Source organism: Melopsittacus undulatus, chromosome 8, assembly GCF_012275295.1.
Source record: "Melopsittacus undulatus isolate bMelUnd1 chromosome 8, bMelUnd1.mat.Z, whole genome shotgun sequence".
In the NCBI taxonomy this organism is placed as follows: Eukaryota; Metazoa; Chordata; class Aves; order Psittaciformes; family Psittaculidae; genus Melopsittacus; species Melopsittacus undulatus.
In genome coordinates this window covers 39,670,040-39,685,286 of record NC_047534.1, presented here as the reverse complement: position 1 = coordinate 39,685,286, position 15,247 = coordinate 39,670,040, and the positions used below count along the sequence as shown (strand labels likewise).

Genomic DNA, 15,247 nt, shown 5'->3' with positions numbered 1-15,247 from the left:
GGGAAGCGCTCCCCCGGAAGCGACTAGAGCGAGCGCGGGTACGTAGAGGTGGTGCGCCGCCGGCTCGCCGCGAGGCATGACGGGAGCTGTAGTGCCCGCTGCGGAAGACGCCATGCGAGGGGTCCCTATGAGGGCGAGAGTGGGCCTGGGTCCGGGCCCCTGTGCTGCGCTCTTTACCTCCCTTCTGACAGCCCGGCCTCCGGCTGTCTGCTCGGGTGGCGCGGATGGTGTGTGCGGGTGTCTGTGGGAGCTGGTGCCCACGAAAGGAGCTGTGTACTCTTATGTTTGACTGCTCTTCGTGCTTTGCGTCCCGAGCAGTGAAAGGGCTGTTCTGTGGAGATTCCAGATTGTCTCAGAGTTTGCTCCTCGTGACTGAGCTGCCAGCTGGCAGGAATAAAATCAGAACCAGCTCCTCTAGTTTATTCATAAATGTTGTGTAAAAGTTCTCTTCAGCAGTGAGTGGTAGCATAAAAGCAGGCCCTGTGCTAAAAATGCAGTCCTGGAACACAGGCCAGTTGGTATTTTACTTCTGTCTTGGGCTTTTTGGACAGGAAACATTCCCGTTACAACCTAGCGAGAGCCAAAGGATGCAAGGATGCAAAGGATGCTGATGCAAGGAAGGATGTTTCTACCTTAGCACAGTCTGTCAGCTCTCCTGCAACTGTGAACACGTAGAAGAAATAACTTCCAACTTTTCTGAAATTATTTTCAACAATGTAATTGTTCTTTGGGGGGATATTTCCCTTCTTCCCCTCCCCCCCTCTTGCCCCCCCACTATTTCTATTGACCAATGGTATACCCAGTATCACAGACTCTACAGTTTCCGTGCTTTTAAATAACTCTGTTCGAGTCACCAGCCATGTGTGTTTTTGGTCATTCCAGGCTAACACCGAATATCCAGCAAGGTTACGTTTGCTCCCAGGAACAAGGGCTGCAAGGTCCTGTTTCAAAAATGGTATCTGGGTTGCTCAGTCTCATGTGTTCTCATGCTCTTCTCTTTGCGTGAGTCAGTAATCTGGTTCCGTACGTATGCATATATAAATATATATACTTGCTTACAGATAGCTAGGTTGGATGGGGCTTTGAGCAGCCTGCTCTAGTGGAAGGTGTCCCTGCCCATGGCAGAGGGGTTAGAACTGGATGATCTTTAAGGTCCCTTCCCATCGAAACCATTCTATAATTGTATGATTCATCCCAGCAACACTATTTCAAAGAAAAATAGTAATAATAAAAAGATCACAGCAAACCATTAAAATGATTTATTATTCTTTTTTTTAGAGAGACCAATAAAATCTAGTTGTTAATTCCAAAAACATGCTCTAAAAAGCTGAATCGGCATTGTTTGTTCTACTAAAGCAAAACAGTGAGGGTAATGGTCTTAAAATGCAAAAAGAAAAAGGATCCAGAAGTCTGAAGTTACACATTTGGAAAGTACATAGGGTTCACTTGCATTAGAACATACACACAGTATTTCTGTGCATGTGTCAGTTGTTTCCCAAAGGCAAAGGTCCAGAGCTTATATTCCCCACACAACTACAAGTGACCAACATGCTTGTAAATGGGTAATTAAATACAAAGTAATCCAAGAAAGAAAAGGTAATGAGCAATATATGCAATGTATTCCAGTCCTGGCACATTCATGTGATGGAATTCTCTGGAGTCTCATTTCAGCTGATTTATACCTCCCACTTCATTGTTATATTAGAAACCATTCACATGATTTTACTCTTAAAATCTTCTGTTTCTTTGTTAAAGCCAGTAAAAATCTTCTTGCACTACATTTTCTTGCCCAGAACTCTAAGCATTGGAAGTGTCTATTAATATGTTTTACATAACCTTGAAATAAACCTGTTCTAAAATGTCACTCAATGCATTAATGATCTGTCAGTAACTAAAATTGTTTTAATTTTATGAAGGGAAAATAAGTATTTGGCCTGTAGGCTGAAACACGCCTATTTTCCCACCAGGATTAATTCATCCAAATATTACAAGTTGTATTAGGCACTGCTGGTTGCAGTTTTCAAAAGTAGTTTGTGAATACTAGTATTGGCTTTGATGATAACTACAGGCACATTATGAGATTGCAGTGCACTACCAGAGCGGGCAGTTAAGAAGGTCGCCAGTCCAGAAAAGTGTGCCTGCTGTACCAAGGGCACCATCTGCAGGAATACCTGAGCTAAAATCAAACATGTCTACTTTATGGTTGTTTTCTGCAGGGCACAAACCATACTAACGACCTCCTCAGCGTAGTAGGGACTGGCTGTGACAGAAGCTGTATGGGGAGTTCAGTGTACAGTTGCCACCTGAGGCATCCAGCTTAAACCTCTGTGTGCTGCTGCTGTCTGGCCATGTAAGCATGAGTCTGCTTTGGAGCAGGAGCAAACCTGCCTCCTGACAGCAGCAAATGTCTCCATCTCAATCATGTTATGAAGCTGTTCTGTTCTGCCTGTAGGTAGGGAAATTGTCTGATTTTACTACTCAAAGCATGGCCAAGGACACCTCTTTCACTTCTTGTTCCTGAGAGGTAGGAAACCCTTCTGTCTGAGAGCCTCTATCCCAGGGCTTCTTGCCTCGGAAAGTGTTGGCTTTTCTGTTTTTCTGGTGGGGTCACAGTGTTGTGTTGCAGGGGAGCAGTTCATTCCAGCACGATGTACTTACAAGCCCCTCCTGAGCTCTTCTACCAAAGTCTGTCAGCTCTGTGCATCTCCCAGGAGTAAAGCAGGAGCTTGGGCTGTAGCCAGCAGGCATCCTGTCTCCTTGCTGGGCACATGTAAGGGGCTTATGGAGGAGAGCAGGAGACAAGCCCACCCTTGTGACTCCCCACAGATTGGTGGGGGAATGTGCAGCTGCATCTCCTCCAGATTCAAGTAGGATTTGAATGTAAGGCTCCTTCCTGATTATCCTATGTAATGCTAGGGCACTTACACAGGAAAATAAAAACTTTTATTTTTTGTGGTGAGGAAAGGTTGATTTTGTTAAGCGGTCTTACAGGTGGGAATCCTGAGTGGAATTACTGTGTGAACTGAACTGTCTCTGAGGATGGGGATGAAAACCCAGGTTTTCTCCTGAGCATGTTCTGCTGATAAAGTAAGGACTGCTGGCTGGCCTCTGTGAGACTGTACAGCCTGCGATTCATGAGACAAGAAACCTGACTGAATTCAGGCTGCCGTTACCACTTGTCAGTAGGACACCTAGAAACAGGCATTGCTGTTGAACCAGCTCAAAGCAAATTTGGGGCAGAATCAAGCCCCTATGACCCTATAGATGGTCTACCACTGTGCTCACCACAGTTTAGCAGTGGAATTGTAAATGCTAGAGCCCTCATTCAAGGCCAAATGTCCACTAACTGCTGGGGCAAAAAAGTGATGGCTTGTTTGTTGCTGAGACAGACCAGATGTGTTGGGCATCTCCAGGGAAAGGCCAAGCAATGTTAGCATTGTCCTGGGTAACAGTGGGTTCTCTGTCCTCTTCTGCTCATGCTCTCTAATTTTCCCTCATCTCTTGTGGACCTGTGCTTTATGTGCACTCACAGAACTAAGCCAGTCTCAATGGGTTTTGATCTCCCCTTGTGCAGTGGGCAGAGAAATGAGTAAAAGACAGATAATGCCTATTCAATAGCCTAGAGAGTCATCTCCTGTGCACATTCTAGAAGAGTTTGTCAGAACTGAATGGAGTACTGGGAAATGTTTCCCTGTCAGAAATAATGAAAAGCAGGTATAATTTCTGTCTATCAAGCTTGTAAGCAATAGCTAAGAAGTGGTTTTCACCATCTTAAAACATGAGAAACCTGGAATATGTTTCTTTACTATACTGCATGCTTCCACAAAGAATCCTCTTTGTCTCACAAAAACGCACGTCTGTTGCCAGTTCCCTAGCTAAGTGTTAAAGAAAAAAGTATAAGAGAGTTGTTTTTTTTTTTGTTGGTTGTTTTTTTAAGATGGAGCTCTTTCCCTTTCAGAGACCAAATGCTGTTCTGAGGTGCAGCACTGTGCCCCCTGGTTTCAGTAGGGTTGCTTTGGTTTGAGAACAATTTGATAAAGATCTAGCAGTGCTCTCTCATTTTCTTCCTTGTGATGGAGGAACAGAACCATAACATTAGTCAGCAGTTTCTGAATTTTGACCCACAATAGCAAAGATACTGAAAGACAGGAGAAATAGATAGAGGCAATTACAAACAGTCACTTGATTGATGGTTGACATTGTTAGAGCTTCAGCTGTGTGTCAGGTTGTGGCCCTGCTGCATCCCCATCCCTGCACCATGGGTGTTGCCATGGGCAACAGTGCACTGAAGCCAATAAAAGGGAGAGGAAATGAGGGGAGCCTCAACCTTGGGGGAAGCTGGAGGGTACACACTATAAATTATGTTATACATAGCAGTATGCAATATCAAAATTCAGGAAAGGTGTGTGTACCTTTCAGAATTATGGCAGCTCCTAGTATCTGTTTTTCCTATAAAGTACAGGTGGTAATTTTTGTATGGCTTGCTGCTTGCTATCTTATGTCTGTCTTTATTCAGGGAAGAAAGGAGTGGTGAAATAATAGCAGAAACATTTCCATTTGGTGCATGTATTCTCTGCTGTGCAGTCTGCATTTCTGCTCCTTCCCTGCTTCTTTCTGCTAGAGAAGGTGATGTGGTCCAATTGCATACTAACAGATTGGTTTGCAGTGGTACTGCAATCTCCAGCTATTCTCCTATACACATGACTCTTAGCACAGAGCGGTTTTGTTTTGCTGCAGTTTGTTTGGGGTTTTTTTAAGGAGTAATCAATAGATTTGGTGTTTCTGTTTGATTGTCAGACAGATGTAGTCAGCTTTTCAAAGGTGCTAACGACTCACTTTCCTTAGGAAGGTGGAAAGCTCTTTTTAGCATCTGGTCAGCTGGGCCAGGTCCTCATTTCCATTAAGTTGATGTCAGTTCAAAGTAATTCCATTGAAGTAAATGGAGTTTGGCACAGGTGTAGGACTTAGCTGAATTCAGCTTTAATTTCTGCTGCCAGACAACCCTATATTTAGAATCCCATTTTTCATGGAGTACAAAGGCTTTTTTTCCTTATGAATGGGAACTCGTAAGCACTGCAACATGACTCTTGTGTCCGGTCATGCAGCAGAGAAAGCACCCTGAAATCATAGATCACAGTTTTGCTACACTAGTGATCTTTGCACTAATGGAAAGAGACCGACTTTCAGGTAATACTAGCATCATCACACAGAGCTAGACACAGTTGTTTTTGTAACCTGTCATGTTTGATTAGATTTTTCTGAACACCTCTACCACAGACATCTACATGTGAGCCTTGACTGGTGCTGGCCTAGCTGTACTAGCATTACAAATTGTACTGAAAGAGAAGTAAGAGGCAGTCACTCCAGTATGATCACATTCTTCCTGTCCACCATTTCAAAATAGAAATTTCAGTTGGAAATTATACTAGAAAGGCTCATCCATGGTCTACTTTTCAATGTAATATAAACCTGAAGGACACGGCAACAGACTTCCTTTTTTATTTGTACTGTATTTCCATTAAAGCCCATTAGTCTTCTTTTTTTTTAAGTGAACGTGTTAGAAGAGTATTTTTTAAAAGAAAAAAAAGAAATCTCTGCAGTGTTTTGCCTTTATGCAAACTTCCCTTTGCTAAGAAATTTACTGCATTGTTAATATGAATTTCTCAGGGAAGCAGGGACAGGTTGGTGCTTTTAAAGATAATAAAGTTTGTTTTTTAAATGTAGCAAAGGTAGGCAATCCTAAAGGCCCTGATCAATCACTAAGAAGCTTTGTTGTAAAAAAATACTTCTTTAGAATACAAAGCAGGCTTTTCAGAACATTCCGGCATAAAAGAGGAGGGAAGAGAGAGAGGGACATCACAAAAGCAGGCATAATTGATTCATAACATGTACTGAAGAGATGCAAAACAACAATGTAATTACATACTATTCTGTTTTCCTGCAGCTCCTTGCATATGAATTGACCAGCTTGCATCCCAGTTCTGCTCTGTTTTATTATTTTTATTAAGCCATAAGTTCTTATATTTCAGTCTGTTGTCAGCTTTACAGATTTTTACAGCAGCAGCTGAAATGTAGTGGAGCTGAATGAATGCTTCATATGCTAAGTCTTCCATGTCATGCCAGATACCAGCGCATTCTCACTGCAGGCCTTCCTTTCAGTCCCTCTAAGCCCACTAAATAAAAGCAAACTATGCTGCTATCAAGATAATATCCAATCAATTAAGCATGCCTCTGAAAGCATCTCTTAAAAGAAATGGTGGCCCTAAGCTTACCAAAACCTTTCAGACAGCTCTTACCGTAAAGCGACACTGACATTTGCAGCCTTAATTTATGTCTTTGAGAGACACAGTAAAGCTAGAGGAAAGGGAGGATGAGGATGCCGCCTGAGAAGGAAGCCTTTTTTGGTGCAGCTCCTCCCATTTACCTCTGTTAACCGCCACGGAGTCCAGCATAGGCTTCAGTTTCACATTCAGCTTCACCAAACTCTGGAAGAAGATTAAAGAGAAAAAAATACTGATAATATTTCCACACCTTTGATGGACAGTCGAGGGAGTAACAGGGTAAAAAGAGTTTAATCTGCACCATGTGCCAACCCCTCCACACCCCCAGCTGTAAACTCCTGTGCAGACAGAGCTTATTGTTCCCATGGAGATCTCTTTATGTCACTTGTTTTACCTGAGGCTTTAAGCCACCAAAAATGTCAAAGCAGCACATAAGGTGGCAGAGTGGCTGCTCAAGTACTTTAGCTTTCTTGTAATCCTTAAAGACAGCCCTTTTGAAGCATCCTCCAAGCGCCTGAGACTATCTGGTTGCTGACATCTATGAGCTGGAGGTCCAGTGTCCAGTTGGACAAAGCTGAAAGAACTTTCTCCCTACTGCTAGAGTCTTGTTTCCTGTAGATGTGTAAGTCACAGCCCTGCTGTGCTTTCCAAAGCTGGCAAAAAATAAGTTAGTATGTGCTCAAAATAAAAAAAAATAGATAAGTTATCTTTTTGGACTGCACTAAAATCACCTCTTTTCTACGTACCCAGTCCAATGCTCACAGGAGCCAGTAAGAACATTTTATCTGTTTTCAGCTGGCTGTGAATCAGCCCCCAGACTATGTAATTCCTGCACACCGTTTACCTTTCCATTTAGTATCAAATTCCTATGTAGAAACCACAAGTGCTTCACTTGGTTTTGTTCCTACATTAAAGAGAGACAGAACCTCACTGACAGCAGCACCTGGATGTGAAGAAAGGGTTAGGCAGTTACCTCCCAAGCAGTCATGTAATGTGCCCTTTCAGGACAGAGGACTGTTATTCTTTTGTGGCTTTTCTGATCAACAAGAAGTGGGTTTTGCTGGGAGCTGGGTATCATGTTTTCTCTGATAGCTTGGAAGCTACGTATTTGTCATTTGAAATAAAGGATTAGTGCAAGCTAAAATCCAAAAGTAATGATGGAGAAGACAGCAAAAGTTATTCTTCCAAAAGGGAAGAAAATTATAAGGAAAAGAAAGGGAAAGCAGGTACCTTTGCAGTTGATAATTTTCACTGTTTGTTTTAAACAGCAGGGTTAACAACAACCACTTTAAGTGGTCCCTGGAGCCCAGACACCACTAAAAAAATGGATTTTTATAGCTAGTCTGCAGGCCATGGGAGCTTGGTTAGCTGCTGAAGTAAGTCTTGCTAGATTTTTAATTGAGCTATTATATGATAATTAAGGGTTAATGGCCTGATTTTAAGATGTGCTGAAAACTTGCAGTTTCAGTTGACTTCAATAGCAAATATGAATGCTCAGCACTTCTGAAAAATCACACCATGGATAAGAAGCTGATTTGTATGGAACTTGAAGCAAATCTGCTTGAAATTATTTCCTTGGAGTATGGCACAGAGTGGGCAGATAATTTTGCAACCTTGGGCCTTGAGTATGAGTCAGTTTCCTGCAGTCTCTGCCACATATAGTATTGCTCGCTGGTGACAGTCATTCATTTGATAGCATGGATGTGAATTTGTAACATTCCCAATACTGTGCCTCAGGGCTCCCCATTTTTAGCTCTTTATTTCAGACCACTGTGTATTCCTCAAACCTGATTTGTTGTCCAAAACAGGGGGGTAGTAATACATTACAAAACCTGAAAATACCTGAAAAACCTCATTGCTGTTATCATTATCACAGGCGTTACCACTGCTAACTCAGTGTCTAGAGGTTACAGATACACAGCTCTCAGAAGCAACATACTGGATCCTTCCTGTGCAAAGCCAGTATCCATCCACTGGCAGTTAAGCTTGCTGGTATTTCTTAAATTTTGAAAAAATTTTCATGGGATATTTTCCAAAGTATACACTTAAGATTAAAAAATAAAGAAATAAATAAAAATTAAAAATCCATATTTAAATCAGTGTTTAAAAATCAGTGTATTTCAAATGTCTCTAAGCACAAAGAGGCCATTCTGTCTACCACAGCATCTGTAAGCACAAAATGCAGTACAGGCTGTTCCTGTCATAAATGCTATAACAGCAACCTGCTACAGAGAACACTGAGGAGAAGCAGCTCATTGGGACAGTGGCCTCTGTCTGTCTCAGTGTGGCCATGCTGTGTCTGTGTCCTTTCTGTACTGTTTTTTTGCCAAGACTGACCACAAGACCACAATATTTTCAATGCTGGTGCCAGGAACCAAATGCAGAGGTCTGGGCATGACCTACTGCTGTGCTTGTCCCTCTAGGACTAGGCATCTGCCACACTCTTATGGTAGGAGACAGCCTTCTTGTGTACAATGCTGGAAGGATTGTGAGTGCTTGAGCTGTTTAGATCAATTAGCTTTGCATCCATTACAGCAGAGACCAGAATCCCAAATAGATTGGGGATGAATCCAAGAAGCTACCTCATAATTCTACAGTAATCACTGTATCTTATGAGCTGTAAACACATTTTAAATCCAAAAGTAGGTACATATATTTCTTAGAGATACATAGCAAAGTGGGTATTACAGAGTGTAATAACCTGGGTGCAGTAAATAACAAGAATGGCTAACTAATAACATTAACTTTGATTAAATAAATTAAAAGGAGTATTTAAGAAAGAAATAAACCATGTCTTAGATATTCATTTTTAGCAGAGCACAAGCAATTAATTCTATTAAATACTTTCAAAATATATGGTAATTTAAAGAAATTTTATTTTGTTACACATTGATTTATATTAGGGATACTTGACACTGCAGATTTTGTACTTAGTCTATAAAATGTCTTTATTCAGTCATTGATTTGATGTTTAAGCCACTGCTTCTGTATTTAGTATCCTTTCACTCTGTGCCTCTTTAATTCTGATCAGATCTTTTAATTAAACCAACTACTATAATTCCTACGGAAATTAGCTTTTATTTTATTTTTCCAGCTACCAAAGCATTTCAGTAAGACTTTTCTGATACAAAGTACACAAATTGGATTTTATTTCTGCTTGAGATGTAATTAAAACCTCATTTGACTACTATATATTTGGCCCTGTTTTAATTATTAAACTCCAGTAATCAATTTTCTTTTATGAAGCTTCTGGGAAATTATCTCAAAAGCAACACATTTCTCTCTCTTCTGGCAGGCTCTCAACCATTTACTGAATTACAGTCATAGCACCTGTTCCTGATCCGGATTAAACCACCAGTTTATTCCCAAAGCTGTTTAAGTTTATTTGGCTGTAGTCTAGTCAGGGTTTTCTACCTCTTGGCTGCATTTTTTACTTCCCATTTTATTGCATGAGAACCCCTTGATGTACAGCTCCTCCACGCCACTGTATTTGATGTGTGCCTCTTAGGAACAGCTTTGCTAGTGATTTGTCTAATTTGGTATCCAGCTTCTTAACACAGGATTTATTACTTGCTTTAATAGGAAGAGGCTTGGTCTTCAGCAGCTGTCTGACATGGGATACCACCACGTAAACCCATAGCTCCAGAAGTGCCCTTCCTCATCCCCCCTTGGTGCAGGAGGCAAGCTGTGAACTGGCAGGCAGCAGCCATGCAGTGCAGGGGGGTGAGGGAACCCCTGCCTGAGGACTTCCGCTCTCTCCACCTGTGACTTACATGCCCACTTGCAGTCCTTCCACTGTGACACAGCTGGTTTGCTAGGTACAAGATTGGTGACCTTTCCCATTTTATCCCCTCTACTGTAAAAGCTGTTCCTAATAGAGTGACAAAGCGTGCTGGAAGAGCAGCCATGCTGGTGTCTGTTCACTCCACTGTTAGGAAAAGCCAGGTAGGTTTGCAGTTCCCTTCTGCATCTATATATTACCTCAGATATGTGACTAGGCCATTTCTCAGAAGGTTACTGTATAATGTTTTTTTCTTTCCACCTTCAATTATTTAGGTGTCTTTTCTGACTATATACTACTCTGCCTACAGCATACTTTCACAAGATATAGCAAAAAGTCCTTTTACATATAAGCTCCTCCAGCACAATAAAAGGTTAAAGATACTTGAGCACTACATTGCATGCACCTGGAAGAGGGGCAGGGTACCTGAAGGAAGAGCTCAAAAGGGTGGGAGAGTATGAGATATTTAGGGGAGGTTATTTATGGGGGAGGGTAAGAGGAGGAGAGAGTATGGAATACTCAGAGGAAACTGTTTATGGGAGAAGGTAAGGAAGAGAGAGTGCTTTTTTTTTGGGGGGGGGGGGGTATAGAGCTGTATTTCTCAGGTATATTTTGCTAGATAAAGCATAGAGAATGCAGAAATAATATAAGCAGAAGTAAACCTGTTAGGGGGTGATGGGTAACAGTGGAAGCATTTTGTTTGTAGAGCTACATGCTGGGTTAAAGGGTAGTAGTGGGGGAGAGGATTTCATCTGCTACATAATCTTCATTTCTGGAAAAAGATATTAACTGAAACAGCCAGGATGCAGCATTGATATGGCCAGAGCCTAAACTATTGCTAAGGCAAATACAAAACATTCTGCTGTATTCTAAGACTAATACAAAATCCTTTCAAAGAGGAGCCCTAGATTACAAGTGCAGCAGGACCTCCAGAGTATACACTTATCTCCCTCCCCCTGCCCCTGGGGCTCTCATCCAAATATTGACCAATTCTGACCTTGCTTAACTTATGAGCTTTGACAAGATTACAGCTCACGGAAGTGTGGTTGTGGGTCTAATATTTGTAAAGTGAGTTCATGGAATAAGACCATATAAATTCATTTTTATGACTGAGCACATATAAAAAAGTTATAGGTCTCAATGTTCACTCTACTTTGGAACTCAGTGGTTTCTAATGAATCACTTTTATTATGTAGGCAGCTTCTGAGTTGGAAGGGAGGACTAGTGACCGAGAAACCATAGGGATAAATTCAGACCTGGTGTAAGCATATGAAGCATTGCTGAAGTCAAGAGAGTCGTGACCAGTTACAGCAAAGCTGAATTGGACTCCTGAGTTTTGCTGAAGTGGCTTTCATGTGAGAATACATAGGCCAGAGGTGAGCCATCTATCTGAAAGTCCTTGAACTTCAGATTAGTTCAAATAGAAAGGAACCTGTACTGCAGTCATCCACAGATTTGATCTTTGTAGTACAAATGCTTGATGGAAGCTGTTTTAAAAACTCAAAAATATTTCTGTATATACATCCATGTACTAAAACTCAAAAAGACTGCTGCAATTCTACCTTTTATAGGTAGAATACAGAAGATGAAGTGATACAGAGAAGATATAAGGATTAACTTCTATGGCTGTGCTTGTATATGAATTCATTATTTGCCCTACTAATTCAAGGCCATATTTAATCATTATATTACAGAAAAAAATACTGTATTTGGGAGCGGTTGAGTTAATGAATAAATGTAAATTAGTGCACTCTCCTCATAGTTGAAGGAGACTTTGTTTATTCCTTCTGGGGCTTACTGAGGAGGAGTCCAGATCATTGAGTATATAATGCATCAGTGCATTACTCTTGCATTTCTGCCAGGGATTTTTTTCTGATGCCTAAATATGTGATTAGATGAAAGGGATATACCACTGAGTCTCCTTATAGAAATCAGGAGTTTCTTTTAGCTTCTCTATAGAAATTGTTAGCAGTGTGGAATTCAGTCAGTTGTGACGGGAAAGGGATCTGAGACATGCAAAAGTGTTTTGCTCTTCCTCTGTGAATTAGTGTTATGCTTCTTTCTGGTGATGCTACATTAGCAAGAGTAATGCTGCACTCCTTTGTAAGTAAACATGCATACTATAAAGGAATGATTATAAAGTAGGATTCTCCACTGGTAAGATGTGCCAGGTACTTCAGGGAGGAAGGTGTACAGCGTTCCTTGTAGCCAAATGTTGTCAAATGGAAAGAGTAATACTGAAGTATTATTCCCTGAGTAACCACTGAAGTAGTTGCTATGGTTGTAAATGATTCATCTGTTCATAATAATTTCATGAAACCAAGGGTTTACTCAGAACAGGAAGAGTTATTATTTCATAAACAACTACTTATTTGTTTCTGCTGTTTATGGTTTTGATTCTGTGTCTAAAGCATGCAAGAGACGGAATGTTTCTAACTCTTCCTTTCAACATCTTAACCAAGCAGCTGATCAATGTCTTATGCCTTGCTATTAAATGGATTTTGAAAAACTCTTCAAACCGTATCAGTCTCATATGCTTATTTAGTTCTTTGAATTTGCCCTCAGCTGGGAATTCTGCAGGCAACTGTGATTCTGTTGTGTTAAACACTTACTTGAAGCATTTCATCCATCATCATTTCTAGTCCTTTTCTGATGCAATGTAGTTTGTGCTTTGTCTTTCTTGAAAACTGAATGGCTGTTAAATTATCCATTTATCTTCTTTCAGATTTGCTGTACAATTTGAGTTCCATCTATTGGCTGTCTCTTCTACCTTATCTGCCAACTTTTCAGTCTACTTCCTCAGATCTTTATACACATTTCCATACATGACTGCATGTCCTTCGTAACACATTGGGCAGATAATTCTAAATAAGACAGCAACAGAAATTGTAACATTGTGAATTATTCATTTTTTCTTACAGATCAGTCTGAAAGCCTTTGGCAAATGTTTTTTTTTCTGTTTTCTCCTAAATACCTTTGTTGATAACCTGCCCTTTCAGTTGAGGCTTCTTTGGCATCAGATGACTCTTTGAGAAGTAAGTTGAAGTACTCTGGTTTGAAGGGAGAAAGTATTTGTTTCTACTGTCTCTTCTAAGCAATTTGGAAAATCTTGTAAATTCCCAAATTTGTTGAGAGTGATGCAATGTTTCATCAATAATCCTGACAAATCACAAAAATCCTAGCAAAAATAATATTCTGTTAATTTCCAATAGCAAAATGAATCCCTCCTTTGTGCCTACTGGAAAAAGATGTTCATGGTCCTCATAGACACAAAAATCCTTGCTCTAAAGCCACCAAAACTATGCCTTTCCCTATTATACTATGAAATAGTGACTTAGAAGGGAATTGCCAATAAAAGCATTTTTTCTTCTTTTCCTGGTTTTTCTTTCTTGTATATCAGCTCTTCACCTTTGCTCTCTCTGAGTACAAAAGTAGCAGAAAACCCCAGGTCCTTAAGGCATGAGGTAAGAAAAAGTTTGCTGATGTTTATTCTGTTACTGGAAGTTGTGATACAGTCATAATATCTGAGTTTTCTGAAAAGACAAGAGATTTCATTCCAGGTGGCCTCATTAAGTTTCATCATTAGTAGACAAGCAACAAGGCAACAGAAGTGCTGAACCTGGTTATGTTCCTCTTTCAAGGCTACAGAAAGATCCTTCTGCAGTGCCAAAAGCTCCTTTCTCTGGGACAAACCCTTATTCCTAACATAATCTTCAGCTACTGACTCCCCCCAGCACTGGCATTTGGCCTGATTAAGTTTCCTCTGAAGCAAATTTCTTACAAAGACAGCAGAATATGTTGCACCTGCTCTTCCTTGGATAATATTACCCCCTGGATTTCAACAGAAAGTGAGACTAATTTGACCTGCCAATGTCTGTGCAGCCTCAGTCCGTGGTGTATCACATGCTGCATCCTGAGTCTATCTGCCTTACTAATCCTTGTCAGCTAAGCAGTGCCTGGAAGCATAGATGCATTCTCTCTCTGTGTCCATATCAAATGTCAGAAATAAGCCCTGCCAGAAGTGTGCATCTTCATGGATTCTTTAGGATCTATTGAAAGTTATCTTTCTCTTCCCTCAACACGCTGTAAAGGAAAAACTGATTTTGCCGAGATTTGCACAGCTGATCAAATTGTTTCCTGTGAATGTATTCTTTTTTAATAGCTTAGTTCTGATTCCCTTTTCAACAACTTGTGAACATGTGTCAGGGAACATCTGAGTACTGCTCATGGTGAACAGCTCAGTACCTAGTACTGCCCCTGCCCTCTGACAATTGCAAACTTAAAATAAAACAGCAGAGCTCTGGCTTTTGTACCAAGGATCCCAGGTATGGGAGAATGGTGGGTACAGCAAGCCATTGCCAAATGTTCATTTAGATAGACTCTTCCTCAAACAATAATTTTACAAGTTTTTCAGTTCTGACTGTGTAGAGAGGGCAGAAACATCCGAAGGAAAATGTGATTGTGTTGGCTGCATCCAGTGATTCCTGCCAGAGTAAGGACTTGGCCGTTTCATACAGTCCATTCTGGACAAGCAGGACTTCTAGAGGAGTGGTCCAAGCACTGAATTTCTTATACAGTATTTCCTTACGTAAAATTGTAATTGAAGGAATGAGGGAAAGGGATAGCAGTGGTAACTGAGGAAGGGCTGCACTGGAACATAGCTGTGTAAGCATGATTCTTAATGATTATTGCTCCTCTGGTACTGAAAACTGTTGAAAGGTTAATATCCCTCCTTATATTGTAACTAACTAGAGTATACACTTTTTTTGGATTAAAAAAATATCCCAGTCTGTGCATATCCACTTGCAATTCATGTGTCAAAGTCAACTTGAACTGGAGAAGTTAAAGCATGGAGGTAGCCATGATTTTGGGGTATTTCTGTGTATTCTTTTCTTGTGCTTTGCAAAGGCTCTAGCATTTATGATACCCTGTGCATGTATGCTTAGAAGTAGAATAGATGCTTTTGCAGCTACACCATTGTACTCTAATGGTTTAATTGCAAGGCCAAACGTTATCTTCTGTAGGAAGACAGGCATATCGGAGCTCTTGAATCTCTGATTAGATTTCTTTCTGAGTATGGGAAACAGTGTGATAAAGGACTCTGTTCCTCTGCCTTCCATTCACAACAATTAAAGTACTTGCTAGGCTAAACATCATTGTTTCTACTTTTCCCAGATTCCCCCTA

General features: G+C 40.7%; 1 protein-coding gene across 1 annotated transcript in view; it reads right to left on the bottom strand.

Moving 5' to 3' along the window:
• Positions 1-6,323: 6,323 nt before the first annotated feature.
• PDE11A (phosphodiesterase 11A) overlaps positions 6,324-15,247 on the bottom strand; it is a 131,931-nt gene continuing 123,007 nt past the window's right edge. The window contains exon 20 of the mRNA XM_005152754.1: positions 6,324-6,485. Within this exon, the coding sequence (XP_005152811.1) occupies positions 6,324-6,485 (162 nt within the window). The remainder of the gene's footprint in view (positions 6,486-15,247) is intronic.